Consider the following 19,494-nt stretch of genomic DNA (forward strand, 5'->3'; position numbering starts at 1 on the left):
CTTGATAGGGCTTTCCTTGTGGCTCAGCTGGTAAAGAATTCACCTGTGATGTGGGAGACCTGGGTTTGATCTCTGGGTTGTGAAGATCCCCTGGAGAAGGGAACAGCTACCCACTCCAATATTCTTGCCTGGAGAATTCCATGGAGAGGAGCCTGGTAGGCTACAATTCATGGGGTTGCAAATAGTCGGACACAACTGAGTGACTTTCACTTATTTACTTATTTTAATGATCAAAAATAAACTCCAAAATTGGAGATAAACAAATACTGGAAGCTTTTATTATCTATCCCTGACAGGACCGTAACAGACCAAAAAAAAAAAAAAAAGCCTAGAGGACTGGTGACTGTCCTTTTATCACTTATCACTGATAATTTTATACTGAGATATAAACGAGCATGTTCGCAGGTAACATTTAACTGACACTTCTTTCTCATAAACTAACTTGATGACTCTTCTTTCTCATAAACTAACTTGATTCTGTCATGCTTGGTGTAATTCACTAGACCTAAAGTTAGGTGTTTTGGAAACTCTGATTTCCTGGTCACACAATTCATTCACTCTACGGAGCTCTGGAGCTTGTTGCGAGAGTATCACGGTCCCTACATTTCCTGTTCCTTCATAGATGAACTCACTGTTGAGGATGCAGCTTCTCCTCCTGGTCAGCTCCAGATTCAGGGTTTTCACAGGCCAGTTTATTTTGTAGAGACACTGTCCAGAATCATCTTAGGTTTTGATAACTGGTCTAAAAATATATGTATATATATATATATATATCCTTTCCTTTCCCATGAGTAGCTCTTGAAAGTGTCCAATTCCTTATAGAAATAGCATTTCACACCATGGCAAACTGTTTTAGAAACAAGACATACTAATACACCTAAGTCTTTATTTATTTGGCTCTAGGAAGAATTTGCATGAAAATGAGCCTATATGGCAAGTACAGCACCAGAGAGGTCCATCCTCTCTGCTCTACAGAGCCTCATGTTTAATACATACATGTGACGTTAGTAATAAAACCAGATAGTCCAGGAAGACAGGAGCCCTTTAAGGAAAATTCAGTTTAAAGTGACTTTTCAGATTGACCATTCTTTTTCATAGACTTAAATTCAAATAACAGATACATTCACAGGCCCAAATATTGGCATAGAATAAAATCATGTTCATTTATTTTTCTGCATCTTAGAATTTTAGAAAGCATAAAATTAAATATGTTGAATGTAATAAATTCATCCATACAAGTGCAAGTCTTCAGCTATAATGCATTTTATGGCAGATTTATCATTTAAAAAATGTACCAGTAAATCAAAAAAGAGGGAGTATGTCCATTTAACTTTTATTGAAGTGTATGGAGGAGGTCTTCAGAAATCAAATATGAGCATGAAGATATGGCCAAACATAAAATCTATCAAATTCAGTGAAAAGTTGCTGACTTTAAATAGTAGTTGTAAGAATGACCAATATATATTCTTTGTTAACAACCCTTCACTCTACAGTAAAAAAAAAAAGAAAACAAACATTCAGTAAACATTCTTTCCTAAGGTAGTTTCCCTTATATAATCAGTGATTTCTCCATTTCTTTGTATACACAAATTTGTTGAACATACCAATCAGTGGTTCTCACAATTGAAAAATAAAAGCACACAAAAGTTTACACTCTTGTACAGGTAAATAAAAGATCACCTTGAATTAAACTGGATCTCCTTAAGGGTGTAGTATAGTTTCAGTTTCATTACCTATTACATAATTAGTTTCTTACATACAAATATTGACATATTTGGCTTGTGCTTCAAAGCCTTTGTGTCTATGATGTCCATGTCAACGCAGCTCATAATTTGAAGTCACTGGGGAGTTCTTTACTGCTGCTGGGTTTGACCTGATCATGCATTAGAGTCTCCTCAGCACCCGCTGTGGCGCTGCACATCTCCGAGGAATCATCGGCATCAGGGTCCAAGCCTTCAGGACAGGGAAGTTTGAGCAGCTCTTCTCGGAGCTGAGCAGTGTGACGCTGTGCAGGGGAGAAGGAGTGATGTTAGAATTGCAAACCCTAGGATTCTAGCACATCATCACTGAAGAGAGGAAATCAGTTTAAAACAAAATCCAAAGAATTGGGTCTACCAATATTTACTGTGCATCTTCCTTAAGCTAGCTACTCTAACAGGCAAGTGAACAAAAGTGGCATAAACCTCTATCTCAAAATATCTGATGTTGCCGATAAGCCCTGAGTACCTGAGTAGCAGGACCACAAACTCTACCAATGCCCCAACCTCTGTAACAGAAACTGCATTATTAATGGCTTAGAGGACACCAGTCATTTGCAATACATAGTTTCAAGTTAAAGAGAATATCTCAACTTGTGATACACGCTGCCTCTGACTAAACATTTTTGAGAAAAACAGTCCATAAATTAATATAAACCCACTGCTATTTTAATGAATGAAAACAGTATTTCTCAGGTACTAGGCCTTATACAGAATGCTTGAAATGTTTCATACTCATTATCTCATGTCATGCTTGGAATATACCTTAGAGATAATTTCATCATCAGAATTTTTAAAAATGTAAACAAATGAAAAAAATAGATCTAGAAAGAGTACCTAACTTTGTATTACCCTATACTACCATGTATGGAAGGATATAGAGATGTTAATAGAGAGTGGTTGGTTGTTTACAAACATTAAGCTTTAGTTTATAACTTTCTAGTGGGAGATAGGAGAAGGCAAAGGCACCCCACTCCAGTACTCTTGCCTGGAAAATCCCATGGACGGAGGAGCCTGGTAGGCTGCAGTCCATGAGGTCGCTAAGAGTCAGACACGACTGAGAGACTTCACTTTCACTTTTCACTTTCATGCGCTGGAGAAGGAAATGGCAACCCACTCCAGTGTTTTTGCCTGGAGAATCCCAGGGATGGGGGAGCCTGGTGGGCTGCCATCTATGGGGTCGCTCAGAGTTGAACACAACTGAAGTGACTTAGCAGTAGCAGTGAGAGACAAAGGATCTCAAATCTCACACTAAGGACTTTGAAAATTAGGCATGTAAATAGCTGACGCTGAAAATTAACCAACATTCTTAGAACAAGGCAGTGTGTTCAACAGTAATAATGTAAAAAGCAATGAGTAAAATAAGGAAGATACAGCTGGATAGAGACCGACTATACAATGCCATTTTCTCTAAGGGACTTGAGCATCTGTGGATCTTGGTATTTGCAGGGGATCCTGGAACTAATCCCCTGTGGATACAGAGGACCAACTATATGATCTCTGACTTAAAAGAGCCTAAATTCCAGCCAAATGTAATATGTATGCTTATTATATACATAAGCAAGATAAGACAACTATACATTTGCAGCCATTTGTAAGGCTTCAAAGTATATTTACATACTGGCAACTTAAAATTTTTCTAGCCCCAATTTCTTTTCTACACTGAGCAATAGGAGAAAACATTAGCTAAAGAAGAAAAAACAAAAACAAAAAAAAGAAGAAGAAAAAACAAAATTGACAATTATGGAGGCCCAGTTAAGGTGGGAATACTATGCCTTTATTGTGAAATCAAAGAGCAGCTGCATGCTTTTCTCGATTAGCATTCAGCAGCAGAAGTGTATCTCAGATGATGAAAATGTAGACTGATTCAGAGAGAAAGATTTTTAAATCAGGATGACACAGAAACAAAAGACCATGAGAATCTGAGATAAAAGCAACATACCAACTGAAGCAGCAAAGCCAAAGACGCTGGACTTTAGCCACTGAGTTTTTGTGTCAGGGAAAGACATATCTAAACACACTTGGGAAGATGCCGATCTGGTTATGTGTTACAGAAAAAACTGCAAGGGTGGGAGTGGGAGGACAGGAAGACTGAGCTATGGGCACTGGAAACAAAAATGGGTAGGGAAATTTCTGTATGAAGGCAGCACTGAACAGATGGGTGTGCTAGATGAAGGGGGTATAAATATAATCTGAAGATTTTAAGACAGAGAAGAGTGTTTAAAATTAAGTAAATACAGAAAGTTAGAAAGACAGGATATCCAAGTAATATGCCAGTAATACAACTTTGAGAAAGCTAAGAGCAGACAACTTTTAAAAGCTTGCACTAGAAGAAACAAGTGAAAAGACAGTCCAGAGGTGAAAAGTACAGGGGGAACACAAACATTAGATCAGCGTTGTGACGGTTTTTAATAGGTAGGTACGGTGTTACAAGAGATTATACTGAAAACATCCAATTTAAAAGTCAAGGCAGGTTCCATGAAGCAAAATTTAAGATGAAAACTGAATGGAAATGAGCCAGCACAGCAGATGAAAAGCAACATCTGTAAAGGCCTGAAGGGGGGATGAGTCTGTAGAGGGGAGGCCAGGGTCACTCACTGGCTTTAAGAATCAGAGAGTTGGTAACTTTCACAGAATGGAAATTCAACTGCAAAATGCTCTTTGGTGAGAGGGTTATTTAAAAACAGAGGCAAAAGTATTAAGAGCTCTAGTTTGGTAGTAAAAAGGCAAAAACATTTTTATAAATGGGGCAAGATAAAACTATCTTAGTAAGATGCAGATGTCAAGGAGAAAAAGTTGAACAGACTTTTGAACTCTGTGGGAGAAGGGGAGGGTGGGATGTTTCGAAAGAACAGCATATATATTATCTATGGTGAAACAGATCACCAGCCCAGGTTGGATGCATGAGACAAGTGCTCGGGCCTGGTGCACTGGGAAGACCCAGAGGAATCGGGTGGAGAGGGAGGTGGGAGGGGGGAACGGGATGGGGAATACATGTAACTCTATGGCTGATTCATATCAATGTATGACAAAATCCACTGAAACGTTGTGAAGTAATTAGCCTCCAACTAATAAAAAAAAATAAAATAAAATAAATAAAATTTAAAAAAATAAAGGTTTTTATATAAAATGGGAAATCTCAAACATACACAGAAGTAGGCAGAATATAAAATAAAATAAAACTCCCTTGAGTCTACTTCAGCATTTACAACTCATGGCTAGTCTTCCTTCATCTATATTCCCACCACTTTTCTTGTTTTATTTTGAAGCAAGCCTCAGATATCACATGGTTTTACATTCTGTGTGTAAATATTTCTGTGTGTAACCTGAAGAAACAGGAATATTTAAAAAATTCACCAATAAAAAACTAATAAACCCTTATCATTATCATCTAATCATTTTAAGTGAAGATACTTTTACAGTTAGAAGGAAAGGAGCCAGTAGAGATAATCATAAGCAACGGAGAATAAAAGGAACAGAGGCGAGCAGATATCCCAAAGCAGGGAAGAAAGAGTGGCTGTTGAAGCTATGATTCCCACATCCAAAAAAAGAAAAAAAAAATCCACTCACTCCCAAACCATCATGTTCTACATTTCCATTCTCTGAACACCCAAGTCGAAAACAACAGCTCACTTCCTCCCAAACAGATTTGTATCACAGACACGAACTACCACACCAATCAGCTGTCGGGGGCTCTACCATCTCCCTCACTACTCCAAGTATCAAAATTCTGCAAAGGAAGAGGCCCAGAGGAACACAGTGCAGTATCTCGCCATCATCTTCAAACAACTCTATGAAGCTCTACTGGCTCAGTTCCTGTACTCATTTTTAATTTGAGGAACTGTCAATTCATTATTAGAAGGAATGTATCTTCTCTGTAGACTTTGGGGAGCCTCTGAACTTAATACATTTAACGTTTCTTGCTAGTGGTCACAGTTCTGTTAGGAACATACACCTCCTCTTTTAGAGCCACTGGCAAGGCTCCCGGGAGGGCGGGCGACTCACCTTGAGCGCCGCCGCATGGTGAGACATGGTCCTGCCCACCCGCTTGTCGCTGCTGTATTGCTGGACGTCGGCGATCCACTCCTCACACTGAGCCATGATCTCCACTCTCTTCAAGTAAAAGTGCTTGTGTATGACCTTAAGGGTAAACCCCGCCAGAGGACACAAGGTGACCAGGTCAGAAGTTAAAAGACAGCATATGTGGCATTACAAAGAAATAACATTTAAAAGATACGGCAATTTTTTTTTTTTTGTCTCCGGAGACTCAGTGTGGTGAACTGTACATTATTATTAACAACAGGGAAGAACCAGGATTATATCATCAGATGATGTATGTTCAAACAGCCAGGTTCTAGAGCAAAAAGTAATATCCTATCCCACTCAGACATTTCATTAGTTAATCTTATCCAGAGAACGTAAAATATCTAGAACACAACAGAATCAGAAGTAAATGTAAATAAATTAATAACTAGGAGAAAAAGTACTGAAAAACTGTCAATTTCTATCTTTCAAAGAGAACTCAAACAACATCAGGATGGGTAAAGAGATTCTAAATCACAGGTATTTGCATAAAAATCAGTACCCAGCCCTAAAACAGGCACTATTAATTTTGTCTTCTGGATAACTTAATAAACAAGATTTTATTTTATGAAGCTTATCTCCATGTGATAAATATACTTTACATTCAAATTTTTTAAACTTCTCTCTTTGGAAAACTAAAATTTCTGTGTGGGTAATAAAAGTCTGTTTTTGACAAAGTTAAGCTAGAAAATAGGTCATTTGGGAATTATTATTCTGTATTCTGTGTGAGCTACTTACTACACTACCCAATGAGCTTGTCTCCCCTAAAGAAAAGACAATACTTAAAATGGAAAAATCATTAGGAAAGCCTGGGAATGGATGTTATTAAACTCACCAGTAAGTTATGGAGTTTGATGCGTACAAGGATACAAAATGAGTAAGAAACAACCTAACATGAAGAGCCATGATAAGCACAGAGCAAGATTCAATGAATAGACTGAATGTAGTATGTGAGTACAGAGAAGGCAATGGCACCCCACTCCAGTACTCTTGCCTGGAAAATCCCATGGACAGAGGAGCCTGGTAGGCTGCAGTCCATGGGGTCGTGAAGAGTCAGACACGACTGAGCGACTTCACTTTCACTTTTCACTTTCATGCATTGGAGAAGGAAATGGCAACCCACTCCAGTGTTCTTGCTTAGAGAATCCCAGGGACGGCGGAGCCTGGTGGGCTGCCGTCTATGGGGTCGCACAGAGTCGGACACGACTGAAGCGACTTAGCAGCAGCAGCAGTATGTGAATAAAAGGACGAAGCCACAAGTGGCTAAGGTCTGGGGTTTAAATGCTGCTTTTACTGAAAGAAGGAAGGAAGGAAGAATCGAAGTGCAGTTTTACAGTGTTCAGGTTTGAGGTGGTTATTATATACTCTAGTAGAGGTGTCAAGTAGTTTATGTGTCTGGATACATTGAGTCTTAAGGACACTGAGAAATTAGTTTATGATACAAACAGGAGCAACGTTAAGTTTTTCACGGGCAGGAACTGAGTTTTGTTTTTCCTTGGGTTCGGAGTACCTTAGTGCAATACCTACATATTGGTTCTGAAACAAGTTACTTAATGTAAGTTACCCAAGCTTGAAAAGGGACAGAACACTATGCTTCAGAATATAAAGAAATGCATGTTTGTATTTCCTGTTATATTAGGAAAAGTAATAATTATCCACAGCCTTGAATACAAAAATTGCAAAAATAAATATCCAACTTTGTCATTCAAAGTGCAAAATCATTTAGTAATAACAAAAGGAAGAAACGTTTTTATACTCCTTCAATAGATTCAATGATGCCACTTTTTAACTTCGTACATATAGCTACATAGTAATAACACAATATTTGCTTAACAAAAATCAATTTAACAATCAATTTAAAAATATTATAAGATCTTTAAAGATTTTAAATATCTTTAAAGATACTAAAGATCAATTTTCTGTCAGGTAAATACGCCAATTTTTCCTCTAAAGTATTGTGGTTTCTAGTACAATCTAAGAACAAAAATGTTGCATGACAGAGTTATAGTGTTAAGATATGATGAAGTAATCTGATATGACAAGTGAAAAATATAATCATATTTTAGGCAGACTAAAGAGAGGTAACTAAACCCAGGAAAAGAGCCACACTTCAGGATGTGGTAGAATAAAGGCATGTCACAGTATCAAGACAGGTTTCAGAAAGTAATCCAACTTTTTCCCAAAGAAAAGAAAACTATCTTTTTCTTCAATGTTGGCTCACAGATATTAGTATAAGGGCAGAGTTTCTATCTGCAAGATAACTACTGAAGTATCTCACTGCTGCTGCCGTTCAGTTGCTAAGTCATGTCCGACTCTATGCCACCCCATGGACTGTAGCCCACCAGGCTCCATCGTCCATGGGATTTCCCAGGTAAGGATACAGGAGTGGGCTGCCATTTCCTTTTCCAAGAAAAATATCTTAACCTCTAATAATAATATCAAAAAACCAAACTATTTTTATGAGGACTATTTTAGTAACATATTCTAGCATATATTAACATAACTGGCACAGACATTATGCTAGTAGAATGGCAGCCATGAAAAATAAAGAATTAATAAAACTGTTCAAAAATACACTCAGATGTCTTTTCGGAAGTAATGGTTTAAAAAATTCATCTGTACTATACTACCACTGATTTTTAATGATTAAAGACAAGAGTAAATTACACCACAGATACTCTAAATATAAATGCAAGTATAACACTAATAAACTACATTCTATAGTGTCTTTAAAAAGTATTTCATTAATTTCATTGAACATACTTCTTTAAAACACGGGGAAGGGTTTCTGATTTGCTCCAGCATCGCCCACTTAACCGTTGCTTGCCGAATGTTGCCATCATATTCTCGAGAACTCTGCGTGCCACTGGGAGTGCCTCTAGACCGTTCATATCCTGGTTCATTAAAATACGGCTCCGCTACTAATATAAGGGACTGAACGGACACCAGCACCTGAAACAAAGAAACAAAAAACAGTTATGACAGGACATTTTTACTACCAGGGAACTAATACCTTGCTTCATCAACTAGGAGGCCCTTTAAGTAAGTGCTTCCACATGATTTTATCACCATAAAGTCGATGTTAATAACTGACACTGAAATATTTTATTAAAGAAAAGGTACAGCTTAATCTTACATATTTATATATCATATATTTTACATTCTTGAAGCCTTGAAAAACAAAAATAGGTATGAAGATCTTTCCTAAAAGACCCTAAAAGATCTTTCCTAAAGCTACTGAAAAAACACTTGCTTATAAACATCTCATATCAATGTAGACATCATTTTGCTCAAATTGTCCTTAAAGAGCATGACGCTAACAATGTACTCTTAACAATACTCACTCGTAAGGAAAACTACATGAGGCAGTCTCTACTTCAATTTCAAGTAAAATTAACTTTCACAATATCACAAAAATCTTCTTACTAGACCCTTCACTGGCAAGATGATATGGTTCTAAGACCACCTCTAATCCCCTACTTATACACCAGGTTTGTTTTTCTAGATATAATCAATACTGAGAGGTCACTCTTATTAATATAGTATTGCTTGCTAATATATAACAAGCTAATATGACATCTTTGAAGGCCGGAAAATATTAGCTACAATCTGCCCACTTCATAAATTAAAAAGGATTAACAACATTTTCACTGGGAAAGATAATTAAGCAAAGTCAAGGATATGCACCTTAGAAAAAGAGTAGATTTTCTTAAAATAAAAACTGTTAAAAATTGGAAACTTGAACCTGAAATATATGAGCTATGAATAGATAAGGTGAAATATGACCTGAAGTAACCATGATATTGAGGTCAAACTCAACTATAGACAAAAAATTTAATGTGTATTAATTCTGAGGCAAAGATCTCATAATTTTTTAAACTTACTGAAATTAAATGTATTACTGAAGGAAAGTGATTTCCCTTGGCTATATACTTGCCCTCAACTCAAATCTGATACTTCTGAAATAATCTTCCAGGGGATATTTACTATTTCCTTTCCTCTTCCCTTTTAAATAACCTTCCTCTTATCAGTAGGGTATATCCTCATTTTCTACAAAAGCAGAGAAAGAAATTTTGTAACATGGGATTCAGTTATTTACTTAAGCTCACATTCTTTGAGACAAAATACAGTTTAAAAAACTCAGGCAGCTGGAGATTCAAACAATTTATAAACTACTTCAGATTCATACCACATTTGTTTTTTTTTAAATAGCTAAACTATATAAAGGAAATGAAAAAAATAGATGTTTTTTGTATAGAACAAAGAAAACTATAGACATAAAACTAGAGACATAAATTTGAGTATAACATTTTCTGCTAAAAAACTGAATTATAACATTTGCATTTGATAACACATTAGCAGAGATCAATATTTCTGAAATAAAATTCAAAGAGTAATTGATAACATGTGTTCTTTTATCCCTGGGTGACATTATCTACTTTTAATGGGCATCTTCTATTCACTTTTTTTTAACATATACCTTTTAGGAGATACATAAATGCTGCTTCATTTTTCTTCAGTGAAACAAGCTATTAAGGAGTCAAAAGATTCATTTTATGGAATTTCTGGAGTCTTGCATTATCTGACATATTTACTCATTTTAAATCACAGCACACCTTACTGTAGCCCAAAAAACACTCCCATGAAAAACCAGTAAATAAATCCTTGAGAAGAAGGATTTCTCCTTTTTAAAACGGTTTGATTTTCAATATTTGAAATTAATGATTTATCTAACTCCGAGAAACACTATGCTATGAAGTGAGAGAGACCAAGACAGGCAGAATAACTCCATCCCCTCAGAGTCTGTATTTTGGTCATCTGTAAAATAGAAACCACACCTACTTACATTGTAGGATGCCTGTGAGAACTAAATAAGGTGTCAAGGGGTATAAGACAGTAGGACTCATAAGTAAGTGTAATTAATACACAACAGCTATTCTTTCTTGGAGTAAAAATGACATCATGCATCCAGAGGACAGCAAAACACAAAACAAAATCACTCTTACTCTAAAAACAATATATTTTAACTTATGGGTACGCAAAAAGGAGTCAGCATGAGCTCCATTTTGATCAACAAAACTTAAGAGCTTCCTGGATTAAACCAAAAAACAAACAAACCAAAAAATACCCAATATTCATCATAGCTATATCTGGCTGAAGTGCTTTCTTAGAATGAGTCATTAATTAGCATAAAAACATCTACTAGATAACATATTATGTACATAAGTTATACTAAAGTTAACCTAATAATAAACAGAATATATTTTCATTCCATAGTGTAAGTTCACTGATTTTTAGTCAGTCCTCTGATATTTTCATGAAGTCAAGAGTAAAAAAAAAAAAAAACTTTAATTCACAGGCTCAATTCACTGTCCCTCTCCTCTAGCTTTACATTAGTATCCACAAAATTGCAAGATGTTCTCATTATAATTTATTCAGAGGCTGACTAAACCAAGAATCATATAACAGCTTTCTTTCATTAACTGTGTCAAGCAAAAATTTTAACCTTGCTCTAACATCTGCTATTAGGGCATCAACCAGTCAGCAATCTTGTCTTCTATCAATGCCTTTATTTTCAAATTATATCATGTCAGAAGATTTAATTCTTTGACTTAGTCTGTTACATTAAAAAAATTTATTATAGATATTTCAAACACAGCAAAGTACAGACTATACAATCCAAAATATTAATCTGTAACAAGAAACTATATTATACGAAATAACACGTTTAGGATAATGGGAAAGACACAAGTCTTAGTTAAAATGCTTTAGCTTTTCAAAATAGCAAGTACCCTCCTCTATGGAAAATTATGCTGCTACTGGGTAGGACTATAATCAGTGGGTGATTTCCAGAACTTTCAATTTTAAGAAAAATGTTAGGATTTATAATTATATTATACATAGGTTTATGAATGGTTGATTATGTGACATTAAGTATGTTTACTCTTGCATGACATCTTTATTAACATCCAACTGTAACAAATTATTTATAAGACATTAATGTATATTTTAGGTATACTATAGCAACAGTAAAAACCAGTCACATAAGCGACTGTAGAATTTGGTGTTATTGATAAAATGTAGTAATTCTTGATGATAGTTCTAAGGAATGATATGACTTTTGACTTTAAATTATGCAAATAATCAAGACTATTACTAGGTTACTGCTGGATATGAGACCTATGACATAACACTACAAAATTTTATATTTTTACACAAATAAATATTCCTTTAAGGGCCTCATTACAAAGAAACTAAGCAATTCTAATAATGTTTGTCACTGTTCCAAATATTATGGAAATCTTTTAAATTGCATATAACCTTCAGAAGTTTTTGAGGATGATTTTTAATCTGGCAAAAGTACTTTTATGGGTACAAACAAAAGAGTAAAACAGTAATTGTGGGTCCCAAAATCTAAATAAAAAGAAATTACTTTTTCCTAAGGCTCTGTAGTCTGTCTCTGAAGAAAGTTTCTAACAGAGAACAAGGGGCAATGCATTCCTGCCTAGATGTATTTATTTCTAGTTTATAAAGCAGTATGACACACCGAAAAACCCTACAAAGCAATGTTTCTTAGAAATATGGGTACAAAAATCCTCAAGCAAAATGCTAGCAAACTGGGCCTTTCCCTGGCAGTCCACATTTTCAATGCCTGGGCTGAGGTTCAGTACCTGATAGGGGATCTAAGATCCCACAAGCTGCCCGACACAGACAGAAAGAAAAGGAAAAGAACTAGTGAACTGAATCCAATTACATATGTAAAGAATCACACATCATGACCAACTAACTAAGCTTTACCCTAGGAAAGCAAGATTGATTCATTAAAAAAAAACAACATCATATTAATAGAATAAAAATTAAAAATAAAAATCATTTCAACAGATGCAAAAAAAGCATTTATCAAAATCCAGCATCTGTTCATGATGAAAATACTCAAGGAAATAGGAGGAGAAGGGAACGTCCTCACATGACGAAAGAAATATATGAAAAACCCACAGCTATGATCACACTCAATGGGGAAAGACTGAAAGTTTCCCCTAAGGTCTGGAGAAACAAGGCTATTCACTCTTGCCACAAAAAATGTATAGCCTCTCTTACTCTTGCTCAAGTCAATTTTGTCACAGATCTGGAAATAAGTATTTAGTAAGCCATCTAAAGTATAGGGAAAGTGATATAATAACGGTATTATCCGTAAAACGGAAATAATGAAAGTGAAAGTTAGTAAAAAAAATGGAGAAATGGTTCAATTATTTAAGAAATCAAAAGATTATTACATAGCAATTAGAAATTATAAAAATATAAGCTAGAAAGATGGATATGCTCTAGTGTTACGTGAACACATAGTGTTACGTGAACACATAGTAATTATCTACTATGTTAGTTAGAAAAGGCAGAGGAACCAGAGATCAAATTGCCAACATCTGCTGGATCATCGAAAAAGTAAGGAATTTCCAGAGAAACATCTATTTCTGTTTTATTGACTATACCAAAGTCTTTGACTGTGTGGATCACAATAAACTGTGGACAATTCTGAAAGAGATGGGAATACCAGACCACCTGACCTGCCTCTTGAGAAACCTGTATGCAGGTCAGCAACAGTTAGAACAGGACATGGAACAACAGACTGGTTCCAAAGAGTTTGAAAAGGAGTACATCAAGGCTGTATATTGTCACCCTGCTTGTTTAACTTATATGCAGAGTACATCATGAGAAACGTGGGGCTGGAGGAAGCACAAGCTGGAAGCAAGATTGCCGGGAGAAATATCATTAACCTCAGATATGCAGATGACACCACCCTTATGGTAGAAAGTGAAGAAGAACTAAAGAACATCTTGTTGAAAGTGAAAGAGGAGAGTGAAAAAGTTGGCTTACAGCTCAACATTCAGAAAACTAAGATCATGGCATGCGGTCCCATCACTTCATGGCAAATAGATGGGGAAACAGTGGAATCAGTGGCTGACTTTATTTTTCTGGGCTCCAAAATCACTGCAGATGGTGACTGCAGCCATGAAATTAAAAGACGCTTACTCCTTGGAAGCAAAGTCATGACCAACCTAGACAGCATATTAAAAAGCAGAGACATTACTTTGCCAACAAAGGTCTGTCTAGTCAAGACTATGGTTTTTCCAGTGGTCATGTATGGATGTGAGAGTTGGACTATAAAGAAAGCTGAGCACCGAAGAATTGATGCTTTTGAACTGTGGTGTTGGAGAAGACTCTTGAGAGTCCCGTGGACTGCAAGGAGATCCAACCAGTCCATCCTAAAGGAGATCAGTCCTGGGTGTTCACTGGAAGGACTGATGTTGAAGCTGAAACTCCAATACTTTGGCCACCTGGTGTGAAGAGCTGACTCCCCGGAAAAGACCCTGATGCTGGGAAAGACTGAGGGCAGGAGGAGAAGGGGATGACAGAGAATGAGATGGTTAGATGGCATCACTGACTCAATGGACATGGGTTTGGGTGAACTCTGGGAGTTGGTGATGGACAGGGAGGCCTGGCGTGCTGCGATTCATGGGGTCGCAAAGAGTCAGACATGACTGAGTGACTGAACTGAACTGAACTGAATGTTAATTATAACTATGTGAACTATGTGTAAGACAAAAAGCCCTAAAGAGAAAACACAGAGGAGACAATAATTTATGTGAGGGTAGTAAGTTTCCAAAATTGTAAAATTTAAATGCTTCCGAGTAAGCTTCCTTATCTCCCAGGATTTTTGGTATATACTTGACATACAGGCAATGAAAAAGTTAAAAGGAAATACAATTTTTTCCTTTTTCCTGGCCGTGTCCCATGGCCTACATGCTTGTGGCCCCCAACCAGGGACTGAACCTGTGCTCCCAGCACTGCAAGCAGAGTGTTAGCCACTGACTGCCAGGGAAGTCCCAGCAAATACAATTTTAAACTGAGAAAATCTGAAGATTAACTGTAAACTTATTTTTAAAACTACATAAACTCAACAAAAAATTCAAAAATTGATTCCAATTCTCAGGTATAAGTCATGAAAAATAGGCTATCTCTTAGTTTCCTTACAGAGTAAAACTCGTCATAAAAACAGCTTCTGTTGACAAGAGTAACATACATGTAGAAAAATACTTTAAACTTTTTGAACATATCACTTTTTATCTTTTTTAATTGAAGTTCTGTTGATTTACTATATTGTGTTAGTTTCTGGTATACAGCAAAAGTGAATATATATATATATATTCATTTTCATATTCTTTTCCATTATAGGTTACTACAAAATAATGAATATAGAGCCCCGCACTATACAGTGGGACCCTGTTGCTTATCTATTTTATATATAGTACTTTGTAGCTGCTAATCCCAAACTCCTAATTTATACCTCCCCCTACATAATCATTTCTAAAATGAAGAAGCAGGTACTTGGGAGAAATATTCTAATAACTTTAGTTACTTTGAATGAATCATATAATCTTTTTCTTGGATCTCCGAATAGCAAAAGGAAAATAAATTTATATTACAGTACTATTTCTTTAATTCATGGGAATGCTGCAAGGTCTTTTTAGAAAACCTAACAGAGTCACATCCTAAAGAATGATCTTTCATATCTCTTTTATCAAATACAAAGTAAGAATTAGGAAAAGAATCCTTTCAAGGTAGGTCAACTTTAATAGGCTTACCTGCGGATAATTTATGGTTGTCTTTCTTAAACACTAAACTGTAAATGTGGAGTTTAAACTATTATGGAGCAACAGCGATTTGTTTCTGTTACCTTAAGGATCAAGCAACATAGTTAACTCCTATCATTAATATGTCTGTCTCTTTGTTGGAATTCTGAACTATTAAGACAAAGCACTGGCCAAAAAAGATTTGATGGGATAGTATTAATATAGAACATTTTATTTTATGCAGTCCAATGTCTTGTGAAAATTAACTTAGAAAATTTCAAGGCAATGAAATACATGTGTTAAGTGCTCTGCAAAATAAGAATGGCAAATCTCAAGATTTATGAATTCTTGGACAGTACTTCTAAATCTCAGATGAGTCCCATTATTAACTAGATTATAGAAGAATCATATCATGGGTGGAGAGATATGTAATACTAGTAGTTATTAAATTCTACTCACCTGAGTTTGAGCCAGTAGGGACTGACTGGGAGATGGGAGAGGCTAATATGACTTATCTGATCCTGTTGCACCTGAGTGTACTTTAAGGCAAGTCAGGGAATTTTTTAACAGGGAATTTTGGCAAAAAGAAAATTTTAATGTCCTAACTTAAGAATCTCAACTCCAAATGAGATATAATTCCACTGTACTAATTGCTTACCTATAAGCTATTTCATATGTACTTTCTATCAATCTACATTTTTATTTTTAATGATTTACTATGTTTATTCTTGGTCACTAAAAAAAATGTTCTTAAACATAGATGGTTCTCTATTTTCTTTTTTTTTTTTTGGTTCTTTATTTTCTAAGTGAAACTGTAAGAGAAATTTGTTTACTTGCAAAAAGCTTGAGGTCTGAGGATTCCACTTCTCTTCTGGTCTTCCATGCCATGTATTTAAGATGCTTAAACAAACCTGAGAAAGAAGGGGGAAAAGTTGTAAACAGAATTGAAAGGCATGCTTTTTAAAAGTAAACATCCAGAACTAGGAATAAAATTGAAATGTTACTATGTCCAAGTATCTGAGTTTTACAGCCCCAAACAAAACTAAGGTTAGGTCTGTTAAAACAAATTTGTATCTTCATATGTGATCCAAATTTATGTGGCATTACAATTTCTTCATTAATGAAAAATCAATTAGCAGTTATCACAGATTAATAGAAGTAACAAACAACAACATCATCAACAACAAAATTCTTGGTGAGGAAAAGTGGTATTATTTTACATTTAAAATCTCTTTAAAAATTTTGAAATGGGATATAGCTTAATAGAAAAGATATTGATTTTATATCTGCCTCTACATTCCATTTGTTGTAATATATTGTTTTGGTTGAAATGCCTGACTAAAATCTGGCCTCACAGAAGCATGAAGCAGCAAAAGGGAGGACCCTGCAGATGCCTTGAAATGATCTTGAGGATCCCCAGAGTGCCTCAGAACAAATTTGAAGACACTAGTTACTTGTTCACTCACAGAGCAAGAATGAACTCAAAGCATCTGCCAAACATAGGTCAATATTTACCCGAGGAAAAAAGAGAAGCTGAGACATGTTATCTGCACTTGTAAACTAACAATTTTGTGCAATGGGCAACAAAGTTGGAATATAAGCAGTCTTTAAAAAAGCAGAAATACATCTCCTTGCTATACTTTCAATGCTCTGTGAGAACAACAATGCAAAATACATTAATTCATTTAGTAAATTCACTAATAATTTTAAAAGATGTGCATATGAACAGCTTTGGGTATTATCATTTAAAGCACCAGCACACATATCACGCCACCTGGAATCTTAAGTCCTTCACCTGTTACCTATACCAGTAATTCTTAAGGAAGTATTAATAATTTCTTAAATAATATTTAACATTTACACTTAAACTCTATTTAAGTTCCGATCTCTCTTGTCTACTTTGCTCGGTTATAAAAGACTTGTTCTTTGCTTTCTCAAACAAAGTAGGGTCTACCTCTAGTTGAGTATCCTATAATAAAACCAGAAAATGAATTCCAACTTTGTGATTTGAGCATATGGTGAATACAAAATGATAACTTGTAAGCACAGATCTGAGACAAGCTGCACCTTTTAAAAACAGGAAGGCAAAACCAAGGGAAAACTTCGGCCATCTCTAATAAACCAGATCAACTTCACACATCTGCTATTCTCATATCAGCAAAGTTGTCTACTTGTGAAGTTGAGAAATTGCTTCTGACCTTTGAGTAATTTTGAAATATTGAATACACTCAGCATAGAATTTACTACCGAAATTTCATCAAACCAAAGTTACTTTGAAAAGTGATTATTCTTTTAAATCTCATTTTTAAGGATTTTTATTATGCCTCGTTTATATTTTTATTACACATTTTGGGGGGGCAGGGATAGGAATCAATTTTTCTATTTATAAGAAAACATAAAAAATTTTAACACAAATAAAAAAAAAAAAATTTAACACAAATCAGACTTAATGGTATATATCAGAAAACATGGATAGTATCTTTAGGCACTTGTGAAAAGGTAACTGGAACTAAAGATACAGAAAGTAAAGAAAGGTGAGTGGCAAAGACGGACATCTGGCTCCACTATTTTCTGAGTGGAGACAGCCCTCAGCTGACCAAGGAATGTGCTGAGTAAGTCAGTCCCTCACAATAACTCCTTAAAACTGGAAGTGGTTTGTAACGCCATTGTGTTTTTGCCCTGTCCGGTTCTTCCTCTCTCAATCCTGAGGCTGATTTTTGATTACAGGGAAGAGAAACATGAAGAAACTCATGTGTTTTGAAGGGAAGATAGCTAAAGGAAAATTTCAGTTCAAATTACAAAGAACCTTTGGGTTACAATACTTCGGCATTAAAAACAAAGGACTTCAATTGCGTTACCTTGCCATCATTATAAAGGTTTGGATTGAATCGCACACTATGACCACCAGTCGTCTCTAGATTCACAAGAGGGGGTGAACTGGGATAATCTTGAGGAAAATACACATCAAACTCAAAGCAGCCATTTGCATAAGGAGTGTCCGCAGGACCTGTTATCAGAACCTAGTATGCACATACGAGTACAAAAGCCTATGTTACTATTTTTAAATACTGTTTTTAAAAAAACAACTCATAATAATCTTCTTAAATCCTATATACATCTCAGTCAAAATGTGCTAAAAATAAAGTAAAAGTTAAAAACATACACAGGAACAGGAAACGGTTTTAAATTATGATTAAACTGATTTTGTTTTGGTGAAAACGGGCTTTTAAAAGAGAAATGCCCAACTGCCAACAGGAAAGCTTACCTGAACAGCAAATACCTTTTAAAATATTAAGTTACCTTTTTTCCTAAGAGCTTTCCTTCATGATCTCTACCATACTGTCAACAATTTGAGACTCTAATACATCATTATCTCAAATGTATGAGAGTAATTTTCTGTTTCAAATCATCAAGTTAATGTTTTGAGAAATAACTTACTTTTAAATATTATCTTCTGGGATAATGAGACAAATAGGTAACACAAATAAAATTCTCACGTAACAACTAATGACCAAAGGTTCTGAGAGAACAATAGGTGTGTCCCTTAGGGCTGTGTGTGTGTGTGTGTATGCACACGTGCGCGCTCAGTCATGTCCGACTCTTTGTAACCCCATGGACTGTAGCCTGCCAGGTTCCTCTGTCTGTGGGATTTTCCAGGGAAGAATATGGAGTAGGCTGCCATTTCCTTCTCCAGGGGATTTACACGATCCAGGGATTGAATCCACATCTCCCGCATTGGCAGGCAGATTTTCTACCACTGTGCCACCTGGGAAGTCTTCCCTTAGGGTTATTGGTAGTCTAAAAAACCCAATAGTGACTATTAGAATTATTTAATGAATTATGTTTGAATCAATAGATATTTAGTGTACAAGACGCAAGCAGCAAAGCCTCGGGTCCTGAAGGCAAGTGGTACTACAGTCTCAATCTGTTTCAACTCTGATTTATGTTTTGTGGATTCAATTTGGGATTCTTTATGTTAGGTGCAGCATAATAACAAAGTCACAAGTCTGAATTTATGTGGGCCA

The 19,494-nt window shown here is 35.7% G+C and overlaps 1 protein-coding gene across 7 annotated transcripts in view; it reads right to left on the minus strand.

The window, feature by feature from the left end:
* Window positions 1-872: 872 nt before the first annotated feature.
* Window positions 873-19,494, minus strand: part of BIRC6 (baculoviral IAP repeat containing 6) — a 208,280-nt gene continuing 189,658 nt past the window's right edge. For all 7 annotated transcript variants that reach the window (XM_061155637.1, XM_061155638.1, XM_061155640.1 and 4 more), the window contains 5 exons: window positions 18,328-18,489; window positions 16,303-16,380; window positions 8,604-8,792; window positions 5,763-5,897; window positions 873-2,005 (listed from right to left, as the gene is read on the minus strand). In XM_061155637.1, the coding sequence (XP_061011620.1) occupies window positions 1,826-2,005; window positions 5,763-5,897; window positions 8,604-8,792; window positions 16,303-16,380; window positions 18,328-18,489 (744 nt within the window). In that variant the 3' untranslated portion in view covers window positions 873-1,825. The remainder of the gene's footprint in view (window positions 2,006-5,762; window positions 5,898-8,603; window positions 8,793-16,302; window positions 16,381-18,327; window positions 18,490-19,494) is intronic.

This window comes from Dama dama, chromosome 11 (genome assembly GCF_033118175.1).
Source record: "Dama dama isolate Ldn47 chromosome 11, ASM3311817v1, whole genome shotgun sequence".
Taxonomy (NCBI): Eukaryota; Metazoa; Chordata; class Mammalia; order Artiodactyla; family Cervidae; genus Dama; species Dama dama.